General features: G+C 46.1%; 1 protein-coding gene across 2 annotated transcripts in view; it reads left to right on the forward strand.

Moving 5' to 3' along the window:
• The window catches only part of LOC111863815 (single-stranded DNA-binding protein 3), a 329,719-nt gene that overhangs the window by 186,320 nt on the left and 120,413 nt on the right, over nucleotides 1–22,986 (forward strand). For both annotated transcript variants that reach the window (XM_023850528.2, XM_023850529.2), the window contains exon 6: nucleotides 13,405–13,491. In XM_023850528.2, the coding sequence (XP_023706296.1) occupies nucleotides 13,405–13,491 (87 nt within the window). The remainder of the gene's footprint in view (nucleotides 1–13,404; nucleotides 13,492–22,986) is intronic.

Below are 22,986 nucleotides of genomic sequence, written 5' to 3' on the forward strand. Positions count from 1 at the left end.
GACTTTTCGGAATTTGGGGAGAAGGTAGAGTAGAGGAGATTATTTTCTTCAGGCATGATTTCATGGCTGAATAGTCCGCCGTTTCTTTTTTCTGTGATACTGGTTGCATTTCGTGTATTCCGGAACCCGCACTTTTCTTTGACTTGGTCTTTTAAGTCGCTTTGGAGGCGATGAAAGTCATCACTTGGTGGCGGCCTACCTGATTTTCTGAGACCTTCCTGCTCCGGTAGCGTGTTCTGTGCTCCATGTCCACGTCAGTAGTTCCGAGAGGTGCGAAGAATTTGCCAGTTAACGCTGCTTTTGGAGGCAGCTTGACAGCTGCGGATGTTGGGAATGGTTTAATAGAATCTTGGCTGTGTGCGAGGCATCATTAGAGATGTACACGTATCTGTAGCATCTCTTTACTTCCAGGAAGTCGTCATCCTGGCCCGTTGATTTCAACGAGGTTTTGTTCACTGCACCACTTTGCCCGTCCTGTGCACCCACCTTCAGGACTGCGTTACCGTGTACATGCCGTAAAGAGCACTAAAAAGCGGCGTCCCATCTACAGCTTTGCAGAAGTTTGCTCTGTTCTCCTCCGCGCTGTTCACGATAGAGGTCCACTCAGAGCTTTCCCAAACATGCCGGTATGCATCCGGCAAGGTTCTCCTAACTGCACCTGCTTATAACATCGGCATGGACGGCGTACAAAGCACCGCTTCCATTATTGCTATGTTTTCTTATTTCCATGGAAACATGATTGTTCGCAGAGCCGTTACTTAGCAACGGCCGTTGTATCGTTACTTATTTCGCGGTCGTTGCCTAGCAGCGGGTCTACATGCCACAGTATTTAGAGTTGTAAAAGTACAGTTTGTGTTTAACGAGCTATTTTCAGCCGCCCTTTTCTTTTACTTTTTTGTAAAGTTCTAAGCATGAAGTAGTGCACAGAGTAAAATTATTTACACCCATTATAATAGTTGCAGAGTGGTCAGGACGTCCATCTACCTTTCACACAGATGCTTCGCCGAGCGATACAACGCACAGTAACTAGAGGCCAGTCATACACTCGCTAGAATGAAATATATTAGTTATATTTGTGAAAAGAAAGTCGCATTACTTAAAATCCCGGCAAATGTTTATTGAAGGCGACAAAATTCGCAAACATAAGATTTGCATCTGTTGTTCTCTGCACAAAATGCGAGATCCGGACTGAGCTTGCTGTGGACGAGATACTCGGCTTCAGTGAATGGATGTTCATGTGTGTGACTGTTGGCGTGGGGAACATAGTTTGTTCTAGCATTCTTGGGCCTGTCTCAAAAGCAATGACATAGCAACGCGCGGGTGTTGGACATAGTTACACAGTTGAACCATAAGTAGGTTCGTAGCCTGTGTTCCCACTGAAGCTATTCGGGATGCACGAACCAGGCATCAGCTGTTTAATGTGTCTCGAGCAAAAAGCCTAACACAAATTTTATGTTTCTGGATATTATCTAAAAACATCCTGTTTACTTTTCGAAACACAACGTTTCGGAGACGATTGTATCTTCGTCTTCAGGTGAAACCTACTCATTTGGGCCCAATCGATAGATCTAGTCCCTATCTCCGGGGATAGGGACGATATCTATCGACTGGGCCCAGGAGATAGGGACTAGCCCTGTCGATTGGGCCCTGAAGACAGAGACAATCCAGTTTCCGAAACGTTACGTTTCAGTAAATAAACAGGATGTTGCTTTCAGATTAAGACAGGACAGTTTATGTTGCCTTATGTTTAGGTAGATGCCTTGCGTTCAAGGAGTCCTACCGTCTGTCAAATGATCATGAAACTGAGAAACCAGCTCCACGCTCCCAGTGGCAGCAAGCGGCCGTGGCTTAATTTGAGGTGCTATGCGGTGTTTGCGGACGGGAACTAAGGAGGACCACGAGAAACCTTAGTCGGTGTAGGCCGTGTCCTTGGCATATTCGAAGCGGGAACCATAAATACAAGTCCCAACCATTACCACTTGAGCCATGTTGCTTAGTGGTATTTATGGGGCAGAATGTAGGTTTGTAATATTAAGGTGAATGGAAATGAGGAAAGAAGCAGTAAAGGCAGAAAGGTGAACTTGTCCCCACATGTAACTAATTGAGCACTGCGCCATGAAGACGTATAGAGCCACGTGTGCTTGACTCCACCGTGTACCAATTGGATAGAAGGCTGAGTGGGTCCAAGAACCGGTCTGGACGACGTGCAAAGGAGAAACGTTTTGCTCCTGCTGGGACTCGAACTCCATAACCAGACACTGTATCGACTGCGCTATCCCGGCTCATAAAGAGAAAAGTTTCTGTACGGTTTTGCGACTCTCACAGTGGTAGTTACGAAGAGCTTGTCTCCTGGGATATAACTCCATGTAGTCCTTTGAAATCAGCCGGCGTTTCGGAGGAGCATGTCTCCATCCTCAGCTCTGCAAGCCAGAAGATGGAGGCGACATGGTCCTGCGAAACGTCAGTTGTCTTGCAGCGGACTACACGACTATGTAGCCCAGAAGGTAGAACTCACATTAACGCCAGAAATTATATGTTGCTGGTGGTCGCTCTGTGATATCCATCTGAAACCTGGGGGGGTTTACCCAATAGCAGTGTGCAGTATGTGATTATTCCACGGAATTCAGACGTCAAAAGCACATTGGTTGTTGTATGTACCACCTTCTGTAACATCAAACAAGACTTTCTGTAGCTACTATAGGATTCTGACGATGGTGTATAACACACTGATATGTTGGGTTTTTGGACTTTTTCCATCGTCCTGGTTTTTAAGATAACAAATAAAAACACGACGTTTCGGAAACTGGATCTGTTTCCGTCCTCAGGTGAAGGAAAACACCTATTCAGTTGGGTCCCTTAGAAAGAGCTAGCCTCAATCACTGGACAAACCCTTCACCTGAGGACGGAAACAGATCCAGTTTCCGAAACGTCGTGTTTTTATTTGTTATCTTAAGAACCAGGACGATGGATAAAGTCCAAAAACCCAACATATCAAGACTTTCTGTGTTGAACTAATCGCTTACATTCCTTGGATACGGCGCAGACCGCACTGAAAACGCTGCCTCCAACACTTTTCTTTGCTGCGGGAACGTGTTTACCGAGCCGTTGCGTAGGAAAGAAAGGAGGATACACAAATCCACACACTCTGCTTTGAGACGACACAGACCACATAGAAAACGCATCCAACAACTTTTCTGTTGCTTGTATTTGTTACAGCAGGAACGTTTTTCTCCTAGCCGCTGCGTCGCAACGATCCGGGGGGGGGATACACATGCAGACACAGACCGGTGGGAGGGATTTATAAAATACGCCGTTGAGATGGGCTCAGATGCCATGATATTGTGACGTGTTGCGCTATGGATGACGCACCTCCCTCCCCGCCAGCCGTGACGTGCCGAGCGGAGCCGAAGTGAGCCGAGTCCCAGCACGCTGGTCGCTAAGCAAAGCGGGTAAACAGCGGTTGCTAAGCAAAGCGGGTAAACAGTGGTTGCGAGAGACGACGGTAATAACAGCGGTACCCATTACGTAAGAGGCAAACACGGCGTCAGACAACAGTGGTGCCTATTACGTAACTGTTTTCCCGTTGTCCGGCTGAGGGTTTATAAGGGAACTACACAGCCGCCGAAGACAGTTCTCAAGGCAGCAGTTACGAGTTAAGAGTTAGCCAGAGAGTCAGTCACTGCTTAATTGCAGTCTAATATTGGTGATACTGCCAATGGCAGTCAGTAATGTTGAGATTGTAAAGGGTGTGATTGTATGAGCGAATGTGAAATAAAATTCGCTATACCCAATACGGCGTGAAGTTATTTGTCGCGTTATGGTATAGGCTTTCAAGCAATATTGGTGTCGTCTCGGAAATTTACAGATGGGAGGTATTTATGAATCACGCCATTGTGATGGGCTCAGGTGCCATGATACCAAGTTTCAGAAAGACTGATCCAGGCTTTCGAGAGTTGAGGGGGAGGGGAGATTAACAGACACAAACAGGATGGAGAGTGCATAAGCCTACTTTCGTTCTTTCAAAATGTGGAAAGTGGGATAAAATATTTTCATTCTGCTCACAGTGTATTTTGTTTTTCGTATGATTGTCGGAATAACAGCATTAAGCACTTGGTCTTTGTTATGGAGATGTAACGTTTTCTGTAAGGTAGGTAGGTAATTTTTAAAGGTTACATAAATTAGAGTCAAGCTTCAGAGGGTTAGAAGTGCTTTTTGAACAAATTGATTTTGTTCCTACGAGGTCAGTTTAGAACACTACCAAAAGTATAAGTAAGGTGCAGTTGAAGATTGTGCTCTCGAATGTGACGTATATTCAGTCGGAACGAAGTCACCTACGCCGAAGATGGAGGCAGAATGTTCCCTCCAAGCGCCGAAAGCGTTTTACCAGACAAGAACGCTCCAGATTCCAAAATACAGAAGTCAGGGCCGTGAAAACCGAAAATCTGTGATATATTTGTCGCTATAGCAGATTAAGCACCATGCATTATTAATGTGGGCTCCAGATGGAGGTGAGTGATTATCTTCCACCTCATGACTAAGAGGCTGGGTAGACCTCAAAGCCGGTTTGAGCGCTATGGTGAAGGGAGAAATTCATGTCTGCTCATAGGAATCGAACCCCGGGCGACTGGCTAGTATAAAACAAGGTAATGTGAAGGTAAAGATGCCCCTGTGTTTAACTAATAAAGCACTACGCCATTAACAAGTATGGGGAAGTGGATGTCTAGATCCACATTTTCTTGACCTGAGCACTAGTTGGAGGTGAGTGTTCAGGTTCACGCCCCGGGCGCTTTACGCCGGGGAAAGAGGCCCCAGTACCCATTGGATAGGCGGTTGGGTGGGCCCCAGAGCTGGTCTGGACGAAGTGGAGAAGAGAATATTCTTGACCCTACAGGGACTTGAACTCAGACCCCTCAGTCATCCAGCCCGTAGCGAGTCACTATACCGACTGCGCTATCCCGGCTTCCGTGTAAAGCCATATTTCTTAAATATTAGCGAAAACCATGCGAAATATAAATATTGATTTAATTGCAGTCAACTTATACGAAACGTGCGTGACAAGTTTCAACAGATAATAATTTTTCTGCGTTTGGTTATGCAAGGCTAGGAAAGGTAGTATATACGGACCTCCGCCAGAGGCGCGCGGTTTCGTTACATTTATGCCATCTATTGAAGTGAGCGGACACTGCTTAAGGTTGCGCAGTGTATTCAGCAGCTTGAGTAGCAAGAATAGAAGAATTTTGTTCCACTGCTGAAAATCGAGAAGGGGGAGGGGTCTTGGCATCATAAACAATGGGCGTATATGATGTCATCTCGGATCTGGACGGTCCGGAATTAGACTGTAGAGGTGGATATACTCGTATATATCTTTATGTTACGGGAAAACCGTACTAATGCGATGCAATGTCTCGAAACACATCTGCGGTCCCCAATTCACATTAGACGTACGTGTACATAGGAAATGACGCATCTGAGAATATGAAACGATGCCCATCATATTTCAGCCTTCATTGCGTTGTCACTGCTGTCATGTATTTCGTTCTGCATTATTTGACACTTAAGAATTAATACGGGTTTACTGCACTATGGAATAAAGACACAGTTTGTGCAGTTCAGCGCTCCAGAAGGGAGGAGAGTGAATGGCGCTGGAAAAAGACGATCTTCGCTGTTTGTACAGTATTTGTTGTTTATGCTGCTCAGCTGATAAGGTGAAGCTAATTTGACCCTAAAGAGGTAAAAAAGAGGTAAAGCTATCCCTGTAACAGGCCGTGAAGGTCCATAGGGTTGTGAGATGTCGAGGCTCCCACATTTTCTCTAGGCAGTCGGCTCACAGATGGCGGTGAGGTTGTCAGCCTTACGCGCTGGCCGCCCTTTGCCCCCCCAGGAAGATTCCTGGTACTCATTTATGTTAGAGGCTGAGCCGTAGTGCAGCTGGAAATATTAGGCAAACTGGAAAAAAAATCCACCTCATCAGGACTCGAATCCGCGACTTTCCTGTTTGTAGCATAGTGTCTCAACCAACTACGCTACCGCCCTGCTCATAATTAAATAATCACAACGCCATGAATACACATGAGGAAGTGGAGGCATAGCTCTAGTATTCTTGGCCTTGCCACTAGATGGAGAAGAATGGTTAGCTTCACGCCCCGGCCGCTCTACCTCCCAGGGAAAGAGCCCGCGGTCCTTATAATATAATTGCGTATTCTGTGTGGTCCGTGTAGCGGCTATATAAGGAGATTCTCAGTATCTGGTCATAAGTGTTACGTGTTTTGTGCTTCACTTGTACAATCACACGCTTTACAATTATTAGCAATTGCAGTATCACAATTACTGCTGCCACTATATCTCGGCGAATACTATCCTACTTTCGGCGACGGCGACTCTGTTCTATGGAGGCTATTTCCAGACTGTCTCCTTCGGCGGTTAATTCCAGACTTAGTTATTGGAGAGGGTGGGTTTCCCCATGCACCGCGACCAGTTTGATCTATTGTGCTTCCCTCTATGATATTCTACCACTCTCTATACCCTACCGATACAGGTGCTTACCATCAGTCCCGATCAAGCCAGCGAGTTCGGCCTCTACTGGCTTGGCGGTATCTATAATGCTTCCCGCATCTGTCAGAGGCGTTAGAGCCTGGCAGATGTCCTTGAATTTGGCTCAGTGACCTCCTTTGGAGGTATGAGGTTCTTTTACGTGCCGTAAAGCTACGACACGGGACCCACGGCTTAAAGTCCCTCCAGGAGGACTTGTTCCCTGAATTTTTCCGCCCTTAAAATTTCCACGACCTCCGCCGGGTTTGAACCCGCGTACTACGAGTCATGAGGTGGGAACGTTACGTCTAGACTACGGAGGCCGCTATAATTCCAGACTTACTTCTGTATCTCTCGGCATCTGCCCCGAGACTGTCTCCTTGGGCCGTTATTCCAAGACTGACTGCTTCTTGTCGAAGCTGGGCTATTTATACCTCGGCGGTTGCTACACAATGAGCCTTTGTTATAACCATGGAAACTCATCTCTATGCAATGCTCACTGTTAGAATTACAGCATCACTATTGTTACTTCCTATGCAACGGTCTGTTCTGGCGTTTCCATGGAAGTAACCCTTCTGGATTCCAAACATGTGACATTGCTCCCTTCTAAAGGTTGTTCGTCCCCGAACAGCCTAAAGATTCTTCTGTTGCAAAGGTTCGCAACCCCTTGTAGTTTTAGGAACTTTGAGTCTGATGTCTTGGGGTCATGCCCTCTACTAAAATTTATAGCACGTCAAGAGGTTGACCTGCTTCCACAAAAAAAAAAAAATGTTATATCTACCCCTGCCATTTTCATAAATTAGTGGAGTCATGGAGTGTTTCGTCTGGGACCTATCCTTCAACAACCGCTGGTGTAACTTGATCTGCGTGAGGGTTCATGTCTCGAGACATTGGGCTGCAAGCTTAGTTTAGATTAGGTTTTAAGAACAAGAGAGAAGTTGAAGGGGGCACTTGGTCTGGGTTGGAGCTAGGAGAAGGCTGGCCAGGCTTACGTCCGCCAGCGCTTGTATGTAATATACACACAGTCTCAGTAAATCCTCTATAATCTGTAGTGAGTATTTGCTCTTTGTGGTTGGAATACACGCTCAGGCAGCCAACTGACAATCATCATCACTGAGTTATTACGCTACCGCTCGGCCAACGTAATTCAGTCGACCAGCCAACATCTTGGGTCACGACACTTCCTCTCTTCCATTTCTGCGCTGTTCATCCAACCGCATCCGCCCCTCTGTTCAGGGGTGCTCGCCCCGAGCGCTCCCGTCGCCTCACATTCGTCCTTCGCTCATTCAGTTTTCATTCACCCTTGCGGTTCCTCCCATACGGGCCGTTTCACTTTTTTTCGTTTTGGAGGGTGTCGACCCCTCCACAAGGTACATTTTCTTATCTTCCGTAACCCGTTTGAAGTACCGACTACTTGTTTCGCGATCTTTCCTCTGAAGGTCACATTCACGGTCTTCTTGCTCGTTTCTCCACTTTCCAGGTGTGATCGCTGTTCTGGTCCATACCCTTCGATGTAGTTCACGGTTTCCCTCTTCTTTCTCACGTACGGCGGCCGCTTGCCCCCTCGGTCCTTTGTTCCTCTTTTTCCTTCCCTGAGCAGCCCTGCTCTCTGGGTTCCTCACTCAAACACGGCCATGGTGCAGTTTCTCCCGCCGCTTTCCTTCTGCCGTGCCACATTTGCACGGTGGGTTGTGTTCGGCCCGAGGATGTCTCTCTTGCGTCGTGCCACTGTCGCGCGGGACATCTTCTTGTAGGTTGCCTTCTCTTGCCGTGCCAATTTCACACGGTGTGTTTTCCCTCTGCGGGCGACGGCCAGTTTCTCCTGGGGTTCGCGACTTTCCCATGTTTCATCCTTCGCTTTCTGTCGGCGGCGCTCCGCGGCCAGTTTTCGGTCCCTACGCCGTTTCCTTGGTTCTCCGACCGGCATTATCGTGGCGTCTACTACGGGGACCTCTGCTCCACTACGAACTGCATCATTTATTAATGGGGTTCAATCTTCTCTGCATCTGCCTCCATTGCTTCTTGGCAGGCCATCGTCTCCATGTGGCTGTTGCTCCCCAACTTGTCTGTCATGGCGGTCATTTCCCCTCGCCATGCTTTCATATTGGCCTGTCTGTCGTCCTCTAGTTTGGCCAACAACTCTTTATGGTCGGTTTTTCTATCTGCGTCCATCTTGGCCAGCAAATTTTTGTGGTCGGCTTTTCTATCTACCTTACCCTGGTCAGTCGCAATGTAACTTTGACTTTTGACTGAACTTTGACTGACTGGTCATAAACCCCAGAGTCGGCTTGACACCAAGACTGACTGACTGGCTGACGCAATGTGACTTCGACTTTGAACGGAGGGAGTGACAGAGTTAGTTCAGGGCAGTTACGAGCCAGCCATAAGCTGGAGGAGTGAGTCCAGAAGAGTTTTTAGTTCCGAGGTTCCAGAGGGTTTGCAGGCTTCATAGTGGTTTGAAGTGCTAGTGAAGACTGGGAATCCCAGTGCGTGTGCAGTGGTCAACTGGCAGTTTGCAAATCAGCGATAGAGCTGTAGTTAATTGTGATTAAAAGAACTTGTAACCAAGGTGTTAATAAATCCAGTCATCCGAATTAGAACCCGCCCTACACTTGACAGTATATTCACTTATTACACTGATGATAAAGAAGTAACCGAAAGGGGTTTTGGCTGGAGGAAACTTTCTGTGAGAGCTGTACATTAGCAATGCTTCATAATTGTAACTTCCGTCTCTCTGTGTGTGAATCTGTATGAAAGCCCCACCACAGGACATGATCCTGAGCTGCTTATGTCCACCTTCTGTTCATAGAATCCGTCTTTGAAAGGCTTGTCTTGTTCGAGGGAACTCCCTCTCAGCCACGTGCTGAGTTCATCATGGCCCCTGCTCCTTAAGCCTGTGTGGTGCTGTAAATTGCCCATTTCGTCCATTTCGTTCGTGAAGTATTGCTACTGCATCAGCGACCTTGGGGTTACGTTTATAGCGAAGAGTGCCCAATTATGGAATCAAATTAGGCAGAGAACGATTTTGACATGGGCACGCGGTAGCGTAGTTGGTTGAGGCACTATGCTACAAGCCAGAAGGTCGCGGGTTCAAATCGCGATGAGGTCAATGGATTTTTTTCAATTGACCTAATCCTTCCAGCCGCACAATGGACCTGGGGTCGACTCGTCAATACCAGGAGTATTCTTGGAATTTTCTTGGGGGTAAAGGGCGGCCGGCGCTTAAGGCTGAAAAACTTGCCGCCATATGTGAGCCGATTGTCTAGAAAAAGTGGGAACCTCAACATCTCACAACCCTATGGGCCTCCACGGCCTGTTACAGGGATACCTTTACTTACTTTTACGATTTGACTAGTCAGTCAAGATAACAGAACGATCGAGTTTCGATTTTTACGTAATGTCAGGGCTTCATCTCCCTGGTCTCAGACTGGTCTCAGAGTAAGGATGTTAAGTTTTTCATGTTAATCAGGCGCCCTGTGAGTCCGTTGTATAGGTGTATGTCCATTTCTAGGAAATGACTGGGTAAACAAATGCCTGCGAAGCAAACGCATGCAACGGAAGGACGTCCATTCCTAGTTAATGGACTAGTAAACACGCCTCCTAAACAGTAAAGGTTGTTTTCTGTGTGGTCCGTGCCAAGGATTTATAACAGGACACAGGCAGACGATTATATGCTGGCAGTAGACACACCCGTGTGACGTCGGGGTCGGCGTGACCCTGCAAGTCGTAGGAGGCGACAAAAAGGGAAGTCTCAAATTTGAGACAGTAATATACGCAGGTTGGTGTCTACACCTTATCGTGGTGAGGGGGTTTGAGTATGTCAAGGACCCTGAGAACTATACCAGCGGTAGCGTGGCGGCTGGCAGGGCCTCCCTTGCTGGACAGGTCAATGGGTAGGCATCAGACGAAGAGAGACACCAAAAACCAAAAACTGATGCCGGAAGCAGCGTCATCAGCAGCGACTTGAAGCACAGAGCAAATGATGCTCGAGATGGTTCAAGTTCGTATAGCAACAGGCGTGACCAGAGTGGTTTGAAAACGGCTGTTGTACTGCGATGTGGAAAGCAAATGGAAAAACTACCACATTATCACTTTTCCTGGATAGTCTCTTTCCAAAAACAGAAGATCGCATTAAGTGGAGGAACTGTTTGGAAGAGACTGTGGACCTGTCATCTGACAGATTACTGATGAATGAATGAATACGCAGGGGGACCCAAAAATAACCGGAACCGACCTGTTGCGAGCGCATGCTTTGTAGTTACTAGTTGTGCTGCTAGGTGGTGTTAGCTGGGGGTCTCCCGCGGCTGTTAGTGAGCTGGCGTCAGTCTGAGTTAAGTGCTGTTAAGTTAAGTCTGTGGTGCTCTGTTGTGTGCGTTCCTGCTTCAACCCTTTGGCGATTAGTGAGATGGCCGACCAGAAGGAACAAAGAGTGTGCGTGAAATTTTGCTTTCTGTTAGGGAAAACTGCGGCCGAGACTGTTGGGATGCTTCGGCAAGCCTTTATTGATGTTGCTTTGGGGAAATCACAGGTCTGCGAGTGGTTTTCCCGTTTCAAATCTGGCAACATGTCAACAGAAGACATGCCACGCCCCGGGCGTCCTTCGACAGGAAGAAATGACGAAAACATTGCCAAAATCAAACGTGCAATTGATGAAGATCGTCGAAAGACCATTGACCAACTTTCTGAGGAAACGAACATCTCGTGGAGCACGGTCCAGCGGATTTTAACCGAAGGTTTGCACATGAGACGGGTGTCTGCAAAATTTGTTCCTCGCTTGCTCGGAGATGAACAAAGAGAAAACCGCGTGAGTGTTTTCCGCGACTTGAAGACGACTTGAAGAGTGAAGTGCAGAACGATCTAGAATTTCTTAAAAGAATTGTGACTGGCGAAGAGTCTTGGTGCTACGGGTACGATCCAGAATCAAAGCAATCATCAAGCCAGTGGAAAACTCCAACTTCACCACGACCGAAGAAAGCGCGTCAAGTGCGATCCAATGTGAAAACAATGTTGATTTGTTTTTTGATGTGAATGGCATTGTCCACAAAGAGTTCGTTCCGCCAGGACAAACAGTGAACCAACATTTTTACCTGGATGTGTTACGAAGATTACGAGAGAGTGTGCGACGANTGGCAAAAGCGTTGGGACAAGTGCATTAATGCACATGGACAATACTTTGAAGGGGACTAATATACAGGGTGATTCAGAAAGATGGACACAATCTCAATTGGCTATATTTCCTGAATTATATGTTGCATTTGAAGTCTGTAAATTACATTTGATTATACATACATGGAAATTTATAGATGTTCAATGTGCCCCCCTCCGGCTGCACGGATAACATCTAGACGGTAGCTGAATTCATCCTACACTCGATGACAAATATCTTGCGTCACTGAGTTCACCCCAGCTGTGATACAGTTTCTTAGGTCATTCAAATTTGTGGGAAGAGGTGGTACACGCCACACAGTTGTTTGCGATAGTCCAAGTTCTCTACTAGCACTACGGGTTGACTTCATTGGGCTGCGCTTAAAGTTCACTCGAATGCACTCCACGTTCTCCTCCGATACACGCGATCGGCCCGGGCTTTTACCCTTACACAGAGAGCCAGTTTAATCAAATTGTTTATTCCAACGATAAATGCTCTTCCTCGTTGGAGGTTGGATGTTAAATGCACGGTGCCCCGCAGTCGCAGACTCACTTTTACTGAACTCACGAATGCAAAAAATCTTGTGTTGCATAGTAGGCATCTCACTTACAACTGACGCAGTGATGGAGGGCACTAGCGGTAGTACTAGAAACTTTACAGCATCCTCTTTCAAATGTACTTTACAGAATTCAAATGCAACATACAGTTCAGGAAATATAGCGAATTGAAATTGTGTCCATCTTTCTGAATCACGCTGTATAGTTCAATAAAAATGCAGAAATAAAAAATAACAAAAATAAATTCCGGTTATTTTTGGGTCTCCCCTCGTATGGTCTCGAGTACCAAGGGACTCGGACCCGAGAAAGACTGCGCTGGCAAGGATCAGCAGCATATAGAAAAGTCAGACCCGTCCTCACGTCAGAGAGGGCGCCCACAAAAAAAGACAAGACCGTAACTGTCAAAGAGTAAGAAATATCTGGTCATGAGCCTAAGGAGGGTGCTCGACATCAAGACTTACTGACTGACTGACCGTCAGTCGCAATGTGACTTTGACTTGATTATATGCTCTACCTATACCAGAAGGACAAGCGGACACTGCCTGGGAACCGTCAAAATCGGAGATATAGTTTATAACCCCCCCCCCCCCACACNGGCTTAGTTGAGAGTACGAGGATAGAAGAGTCCAACAGAGTGAAGCGGAGAGTCGACCTTCGAGACGCCAGCCTGCCGGGATATGAGCTTGGGAGCAGAGGAATAGGCAGTGGCAGGATAAGGACAAGAAAGGGATTTGGGCTGTGAAAAGAAGACTTTATATGTGATTTGAAGTCGTAGTGAGACTTATAAATCCGTTGCCTGGATACGGCTAGAGAAGATTGAGTGTCCTACTGCGTGTGCCACTGTGAACTGGAAAGTGTGTACTCGTAGAATAGCGACCGCGCTCTATTGCCTGTAGTCCCGAAGTGTGTGAATGTGTAAGGTGCCAGTAAATCCAATCCAAAACCCCGTCCAAAAGTCACGCCCAAACCCCTGCACGTGATAGTATGTTTACAGGCTGTCGTATGTATTCCGTGCTGGGGCTTGTATATGTGCAACCTTCAGGAAAAGCAAATGGTGGATACAGATATAATTAGAGGTTCATTTGCAAAATGTCCTTTTGTTGTAGACGGATTTGTTTTGGGGTGTAATTTTTAACGTATTAATATTGTGTCTGATGAGAGATTCTGTTTCAGAATGCCGGCCCGGCGCCCAGTCCGTTGGGCCAAATGCCGCCAAACGATGGCTTGCCCGGCGGCCCCATGCCCCCAGGATTCTTTCCTGTAAGTACACATTCACATGCATTATACATAACGTCGCTTAATAAGTCGCGCACTGAATTCTTGGACGTTTCGTCCTCTCATCGGCGCGGAACATTTTGATACCTATTGCAAGGGCTTGCTTTCAGCTGGAATTTGTCGGCGATTAATGGCCTTGTTTACTTCTAAGCATTTCTGTCTACTTAAGTAATTTTCGATCACTTTTTTTTTCTTGGCACTACAGCCCCAGTGGGCCTAGGCCTACCTCCATGAACTTCTCCGTTCACTTCGGTTTTTCTAGAGCTTACACATTCGGTAGGACTCATTTGGCGGGTGATCAGCTCGTCGCCAGGCCTCTACCTGTACACAAACACAGAAAAACGCACACACACACAAACTAAACATCCATGCCCTGAGTGGGATTCGAATCCACGATCCCGGTTTCCGAGCGAGCGAAGACAGTACATGCCTTAGACCGCTCGGCTACCGTGACCGGTTTCGATCACTTACCGCGCAGTAGAAGGCGCATAATGTCTCTGACTAATTGGACATTGGCATTGTGGATTCAAATCCTACTGGGGTCATGGGTGTGTGTGTGTGTTGCCCTTGTTCTTGACCGCATATCAGGAAGTGAACTGTTATTTATAATTCATTAAGTCAGTTCTGTATGAGTTAAGGCATTATGCTCTAGCGTAGCGGTTCCCGCTCCACACAAGCAGCGAGTGACTGTGCCTTGCTTGGTTCGATATCCTCCTAAATAATGAATAGGAAGTGTCCCCTCCTGCAAGGCGTCCTTCCAAATATGTATTTAGATTTACAGTTTCAGCAGTTAATTCTGAATTGCACCGGGCCTGGTGGCGTAATTCGTAAAGCCGAAGAACAGTAACTTCAATAAAATTATCAGCTTAGCAATTACCGCTGTTTCTCCTTGTTCTTAGTGGGGTGAGGCTAAGTCCACTTGGTACTGCGGCATCTACTGGCCTATTGTACCAGCTCCAGATGATGGTGATTGTTTAGCAATTGGTGGAATTGAAGATTGGCACTGGAAGCCGAAGTACTCTGAGAAAACCTGCCCCGGCGCCACTTTGTCCGCCACAATTCCCACATTACCAGACCCTGGCTCGAACCCGGGTCGTAGCGGTGGGAATCCAACCACTAACCGCCTGAGCTACGGTGCGGCCAATTGTATCTGCTAACGTACATATGAATGTAAAAAGCAATACCTCTAACAGGCCGTGGAGACCCATATGGTTCTGAGACGTCGAGGCTCCCACATCTTCTAGACAGTCGGCTCACAGATGGCGGTGAGGTTGTCAGCCTTACGCGCCGGTCGCTATTTACTCATTTCTGTTAGAGGCTGAGTCGACCCGAGGGGCATAGTGCGGCTGGAAGGATTAGGCCCAGTGACCTCATCGGGACTTGCACTTCCGGCTTATAGCATAATGCTCTACTGCATGCGATAGGGTAGCCGCTGTGGTCACTACGAGCGGAGGCCGTGGGGGCTGTACCATTTGCGCTGTTCATAGCTTCCTTGTTGTTCTGTAACGTGTTATGAGGTTGCTTCTTTTCTTTGGTTTCATGGTCCTCCAGGGTTGCATGGGCGTGCATACGGGGGACATGCGAAGTGAACACAAAACGTTAATCGAAAATCCTGAAGAGACCACTTGGATAATCTAGACATAGATAATAAGAATAATATTTCCATAAGAGGAGTTGGGATAGCTCTCTTCTGTCGGTATAGCGACGGGCTACGGGCTGGACGGCCGGGTTCGATTCCCAGCATATCAAGATTTTTCTCTTTTCCACAGCGTCGAGACCGGTGCTGTGGCCCACCCAATCTCTTACCCAAAGGGTACCTGGGGCGATTTCCCCGGAGATAAAGCGGCCGGGGCGTGACGCTCACAACTCACCTCCATCCAGTGCCGATGTCAAGAAACGTGGAACTATACCTCCACTTCCTCATACACATATGTCTTCGTGGCTTAGTGATTAAGGAATTAAGAGCAGGGCAGTTTTACACTTTTCCCTTTAACATTTCCGTGGATTTTGGGTGAACACTTCGCACACTGCGAGAGAATGGATCAGGCAGCTTGCGCAAGATAGGGGCAAGTAGCGGGCTGTTGTGAACGCGGTACTGAACCTTAGGTTTCATAATTGGTGGGGAATTGGGCGACTGCTTGAGGTTTACGTTAGTGAGTTGGTTTGTGTTAGATCGTAATGGCCATAGTTGGCAAAATTGACGTGTCCTTGTCAACGTGTACGTGTATGTTGAGCGCGTACCGTGGTGTCGAGGAACAGGAGGTTCCTTTACGGTACAAAGAAACGGTTTGTCTATATCTTTGTTTACTCACTGCACTGAGCCAAGGATTATTTAGCCAAAAGCGAATTTTAATACGGCCGCTGGAAACGCGTACCGCTACGTTTGTCTGAAAGTGTGTCGGGCTGCTCTTGTGGGAGCTGCAGATGAAGGTTTGAAGTAACTTTCGCAAAGCAACGAGATACAAAGATTAATTATGCAGTAAAGAGCTGTAAATTTAAGATGCCAGAATTCAATTTATTATATCGGCTGTAGTTATTAAGCCGATCACAGTGGCCGCGCGGTCTAAGGCATGAACTGTCTTCGAACGCTGGGATCGTGGGTTCGAATTCCACTCGAGACATGGATGTATTTGTTGCGTTTATTGTGTGTTTGTGTTGTATCTAGGTAGCGGCCTTGCGACGGGCTGATCCCCCGTCCAAGGAACCCTACCGACTGTGTGTAGGATTAAGAAACTGAAGAAGCGGCAAAGGTGCAAAGGGCTGTAGAGCCCCCCCCCACACAGAAGCGTAGATGATTATGCGGATGACGTATGAGGAGTTCGTAATCGTGATGTTAAAGCTGTGTCCTCAACCATTTGACTAGAAGTGGACGGTTCCGACTGGATTTCCAATACATGAAGCCGTCTGAGAATAGAGCCTGCATCTCTGACAGGGTTACGCGAGATGTGGGCTTTCATTTTCCATCTGAAGTATCGCTGAGAGCGCGTCATGCGGAAGGTAAGTCGTGCGTGTTGCCTAAATGTCTGGTGTGACGATTTGATTTCCAGTAATTGTTGAAAATAAAATACATTAACTTTCTCAATATAACGTAAGAATCGACGTCACTATCTGATGACGACCCATCCTCAGAGATGGTTTAGGCTGACAGTAGCGGCCCACATGTTCCCACAAAAAAGCAACCTGAGTCGCTTTAAGAATTCCAGGATCTAATCTTGGGTCTGTGAACCCTGGAAGGACGTCTGTTTTGGCACATCGCCCGGATCATTACCGGCTGTTGGAATTGCGAATATTTACTGCAGACTCGATGTAAATTTCGTTTTCTACGTACCTTGACAAATTAGGCTTTCTGGTCTGTTCCTATTCGAAATGAATTATGAAATTATAGACATGCATTAGGATTCCTTTAACGGGGGATCAGCCTGTCGCAAGGCCGCTGCCTACACAGGACAACACTAATACGGAATAAACACAGACATCCATGCCTCGATTGGGATTCGAACCCGCGGGTGAAGGCATTTCATGTCGTAGACCCCTCGACCATGATCGGCATCACCACGTATTTCTAACCGCAACTGCGAACCGTGTAGGGCTGCTTCTTGTTCCACGACGACGGCGCTTGGCGACCACATGAAATAGACTTATCGGTGATAAAAGTAAGTATCGTTCAGGTGTTTTTTCTACAGCAGAGACGTTCGGCCATGAAGGTCCTTTGTGCATAGGCCTTCCGCGGATTTCCGTCTCTTGGGATGCAGTGGCCTCATGGCGATCTTGCCTGTAACCGCTGTCCTGCTTTCGAAAATGCGGTTGTTGGCAACATTTGCGTCTCAGATTTCTATTTTCCACGAAGTTCTCCCTTCTCCAGTGAATTGCCTGACGGCAGTTGCGTGCAGTATCTTTAGGGAGAATACTTACAGCTCTTCACGTTGAGGCACTGCTGTTGTACTGGCTTTAAGAGTAGCAGTTTGTACGCGCCACCAAATATCATGACAAATGTATAATTCTAGCTGGAAAACCTAAAGGGAAGGAATGCATTCAGGGACATAGGTGCAGGTATGAGGACAGCGTTAATTTTGTTCTGTCTTGCTCGGGATAGGGACTAATGGCGGACTAGTTTTCAGCCGGAAGTGACTAGCTGAGCGTCGAGTTACGTACCCAGACTCTTGCAGAGTAACAGGATGAAAGTCACTCGAATTCTTGATCTTTAATTTAAAATAGGCATTTTCCTTGCATCCGCGGTTTCGCCAGTGGCAGATATGAAGTAACCTTTGTTTTTCATGTATATCCAAGTGTTCCAACCCAATTCCTTAGTCTTATATATCCGTGATGTTTTGAAAACATCGGTGGCTTTGGAAACAGAAGGGCCCACATTGGCACGGCTGTGTTGCGGCTCCTTTTTGTGGCATATTTTTGTATATATTATGCCCAATTTATTATATACCTGTTACTGTACACGGAAATGTGGCTATCTCTAATGCTTGGGAAACATCTGTTAGAACATATTTTGAAAGAAGGACTGTAATAATTATACTGTTTCCGAAACCTCCTTGGGGCTGCATATAAGAAAGTTGATAGATTCCATTTTCACATGTCAGACTGGACGTCTCGTTCGACACAGAACTTCTCCGTGTGGCAGGATACAGAAGGTATGATTTGTTCTTACGAATGTTTTAGACGAAGTTTTCTTTTCCCGGGAAAAAGCCCTTTAAGTGCAGGGTATGAAATATATACTGAAGTTGTTGCACGGCAGGTGGATATGTCTCAGTTAACAATTTTTTTTGAATAACAGAATGGGTGTGAACAGAACATATCGCGCATGGACGTGTGTTTTCGGTATCCCAGCTTAACAGAGAGATATCGGTTTATATGGCCATTATTGACCTTGGAAAGGCTTGTGGGACAGTCATGTGAACATGGCTTTGGAAAACATGTAAAAGAAGGCATAGGCCATCTGCAGAACTTGGTAAGAACCATACACAATCACACAACGATTAAAGTTAATATAGAAACGGAAAAAGTTGAAAATTGCAGAAGGAATCAAACGAATGTGTTCACTGTCATCGGTTCTGTTTAATTTGTGTATAGACGAAGTTATTTAAGTAGGAAAGAGCAATGTAGAAGTAAATTCTTTCATTGAGGAGACAGCTCTGAACACTTTATTGTTTGTGGACCGAGAAGATGGTTTACGGAGGGAGCTTTATAAATTAAATGTTAGTGCGAGAAATACAAGTTATGGACGTTGGAAAAGAAAGCCAGAGAACCTGTCTTCAGAGGAACAGAACACCCAAGACTAAAATCATGCTAACCATGTGAATTATGGAAAAAACGTTTTAATTATTTGGGATGCAAAACTTCTTATTGCCAGAGAACAAATGTGGAAATTAAGTTACGCAAATTTTAAACAAAGAAGCAAACTACGTGTATATTTATGAAGTTCACACGCCGCCAGTGGCTGGGGCGAAGGGCAGAATATTTGCTTGCAAACTGACGTCCAAGCTCTTCAAAACAACTTTTACCAATCGCCGTGGAGTATTATGGGTGGAAGAACATTCTTTTAACAAATATTTTTGATTTTGATATTTAATATTTCGGTATATTTCCTTAATTCAATATTGTCTATTTTGCTTCCCCTCGTCGGCTCCAGTGGTAAGAGCCCACGTATCCCTGAAGTTTTACAAAACTATGGAGCTTACAACTTCGTTATGTGGCTATGAACAACGGGAGGGGGGGGGGATTGAGCAGTCAAATATGAAGTTACTTAGACCATTAGCAGGCCGTGGCAAAGCTCAGGAAGTTAGTCGCTGACGGCCCGGGTTCGAGCCCTGAACTGGTCATGTGGTATTTTTGGTGGACAGAGTGGCGCCGGGGCAGGTTTTCTCCGAGCACTTCGGTTTCCCCTGTCAATTTTCATTCCACCGGTTGCTCCACGATCACCATCATCTATCATCTGGAGCTGGTACAGTAGGCCAGTAGTGGACGCAGTCTCACCCCACTAGGAATAGCAGAAATAATATGATCAATATAATGAAGAAATCAGACGAAAGTCTGATGTAAAGAGTGTAATTGAAAGGTTGGAGATTGTAAACTCAGCTTTTACGAATGTGTTTTACGGTTTTAATTCTGGAGTCGGGTCAGACAGAATGACTCTTCGTAGAAGGAGATGGTAACTAGCTTCGATGGGTAGTTTGTTTGTTTGTTTGTTTGTTGAGTTGTGAGTTAACGAAACACCTGAACACATCTGGGCAGCCGTGAAGATGGAGGAATGTGAGGCGGACGTGCACTGAAGGACACGGTGCAATTTCCGGCCCTGTTTGCAGTGTAGTCAGGACTCCTTAGTTTGGAATGGGGTGTGCATAGTTATTTTAACGGATTTGCTCAAGGCGTTTCTAGGCAACGGCTCGGTAAAGACGTTCCAACGTGCGACAATGGAAGCTGTGTCTCAGTGGATAAATGTTATTGCTCGTTTCCAGGCAGTCTGCGCACGAATGAATTCGATGGCTAGGAATCACGTGACCATGTTTTCTGTGTTGCCCATATAACGAAGGATTATTGTAGCTTATATTAGTCAGTAACAGACAAACCCATCTTCTCATCAGAGGATGTTACATAAGGAATAATAGCGGAAGGGTTAAGTTGGGGAAAAGAAAAATTTCTGGTCGTGGCTCTCAAGGGACTTGACGCCAAGACGAACTGATTGAGGGTCAACCGCTAGTCCTAAAATAGTTAGTTAGTTAGTTATTGGAGAGGGTGGGTTTCCCCATGCACTTAGACCTGTATTGGTCCATTGTGCTTCCCTCTATGATTTCTACCAGTCTCTATATCCTACCGGTACTGGTGCTTACCATCAGTCCCGCCCAGCCAGCGAGACCGGCTCTACTAGCTGAGAGGTATCTATAATGCTTTCCCCATCTACCAGAGGTATTAGAGACTGCTGTTGGGCGGGAAACGTCCGTAATTTGGCACAGTGACCTCCTTTGGAGATATGAGGTTCTTTTACGTGCCGTAAAGCTACGACACAGGACCCACGGCTTAAAGTCCCTTCCAGAGGACTTGTGCCCTGAATTTTTCCGCCCTTAAAAATTCGACGATCTCCGCCGGGTATTTGAACCCGCGTACTACGAGTCATGAGGTGGGAACGTTACCTCTAGAATACGGAGGCCGCTTGGGCCTAAAATAACTTTGACTTTGACTTAGATTAGTGAGGGGTCCGGAAGAGGTTTTAGTTGAAGATTAGTGAGGGGTCCGGAAGAGGTTTTAGTTGAGTTTTGAGGTTCCAGAGTGATTGACTAAGAAATAACAAGGGGGCTTCTAGTGATCTAAAATGCTAGTTCCTGTGTTGAGATCCGTTGCCAGGAGACGACTAGTGAAGACGTACAGTCCTAGTGCTTGAACTGTAAACTGTGGAAATCAACAGTACGAGTAATATTGAATTTAAAAGAGAACTTGTAATCAAGGTTCTAATAAATCCAATGATCCGAACTAGAACCCGTTTTATTCGTCACGCACAACTCATTACACGTGACTGTATCTCCGCTCGGCAACACGTCCTATGTTAATGTAAATGCTCTAGCAAAATCGGAGCCTTGACCCTCGGTCAGGAGTACACGTGTGTAAGTGTCATGCTCCTTGATTTTAGTAAGATGTGAAACCGAAGCAGCTTGCACAGTCGTTTTGATCTGGAATTGTCCACGCCCATACCCGATTTTGTCCTGAAGGAAAAAAACGAAACAAATTCCGTGGCCTGTAGTCCGCAAGCGAACTATACCGACCGAGCGACCGCCGCTTGTCGGCGAAGTTAGTGCCAACTTTAGCGGATAGAAGGTTTCACGTGGTCAGCGCAACGGATCCCCACGTCCGTTAATCTCGGTTTTCTAGACCGGAGCCCCTATTTCCTTGAAATAGTTCCTCAGTTATTCTCACGGGACTGAGTGGTCCCCGTTCCAGACCCACAACTCGTACTTCTCAGAAAATCTGGTAGCGCGGGGAATCTGGATCTGTAGGCAGGAAATCTGACCACTAGACCACCGAGGGGGCAACTTGAAGTCAATACAAAGACAATTCCGAATTACAAGCTCGTGATGACGGCTTTGGTTGCTGAATTTCGGTATAAGGGTCTTCCCCTTCTCCATCAAATATGTCTCTCTGTCTCGACAAGAAACGCAAATTTTCCGGTGCCCAGCGATAGGTTAATACTCCATATTCATATTACAAGGCGGATATGGTATGCAATGTGTATGGATAGAGAAGGTAAGTCGAACATCTGAAAGAAGGTGTTGGTTTGGTGGATGTTGAACTGCATATCTCTTGTTTCCCTGTGTGAAACTGCATGCCAGTACCCTTTGAACAAAGCCGTTGAAATAGTTGTACATACCTTCCGGAACATTCTTTCACATTCCTGAAGTCAGTCTGGCAAATTCTGTTTTGTTCGAGTGGCAGCGTTAACACTAAATGTCACGACAGTTCATGGAGGGATTTAATATGGACATGGTGCTTCCTCAGCAAATAAACGGGTTCAGATCTTCTCTGGCGTTCAGTTGCATTACTGTTGTATTACAAACTGATGTTGCTGGACTTCTGTTTCAGCTAATAACGTGGATGATGTGAGTTCATTAACCATTTCGTTTTATTATCCTCGGTCTAGCAGGTGAAGTAATACCACTGTGCTATGCCTGTCACCTACACTTTCATTTTTGAAACTGTCGCTTTAATGCCTTTCGTTTCAATTGTTCTGACCTTTGCGTTTTGCTTAGGGAAAGAAATCAAATTTCATCTTCCCCCCCCCCAAACGAACAGTAGCTACAATCATAAATAAAAAATGAGGAAATAAACTATTGTGTAATTTTCGGAATTATTGAAATGCCTGAATTCAATAAGAACAAAATGTTTCTTTGTGCTTGTGTCTGATTTCATTTATGGAAGTTCTTGGGGTTCCTGAACTGTTAATGAAAGACCAAATTTTAGAAATGTTGAGGTATTTATTAACATTTACAATAAAATAATACTCGTATTTTCTTTTAACTAATAATTTAATTAAATGTTAATTATATCGAAAATAATAATGAATGGGGAATGACGCGTTTCGGGCAGAACACCCCGCTTTGCCATTAGTCACTAGAGGTGTAGTTGCCAACTCAGACAGGTCCTGACCGAAAGTTCCGAAATGTAACGATAATAGCCGCAGAGCAGAACACCCCGCTTTCCCATTAGTCACTAGAGGTGTAGTTGCCAACTCAGACAGGTCCTGACCGAAAGTTCCGAAATGTAACGATAATAGCCGCAGGGCAGAACACCCCGCTTTCCCATTAGTCACTAGAGGTGTAGTTGCCAACTCAGACAGGTCCTGACCGAAAGTTCCGAAATGTAACGATAATAGCCGCAGGGCAGAACACCCCGCTTTCCCATTAGTCACTAGAGGTGTAGTTGCCAACTCAGACAGGTCCTGACCGAAAGTTCCGAAATGTAACGATAATAGCCGCAGAGCAC

This window comes from Cryptotermes secundus, unplaced genomic scaffold, assembly GCF_002891405.2.
Source record: "Cryptotermes secundus unplaced genomic scaffold, Csec_1.0 scaffold1176, whole genome shotgun sequence".
NCBI classification, from domain to species: domain Eukaryota; kingdom Metazoa; phylum Arthropoda; class Insecta; order Blattodea; family Kalotermitidae; genus Cryptotermes; species Cryptotermes secundus.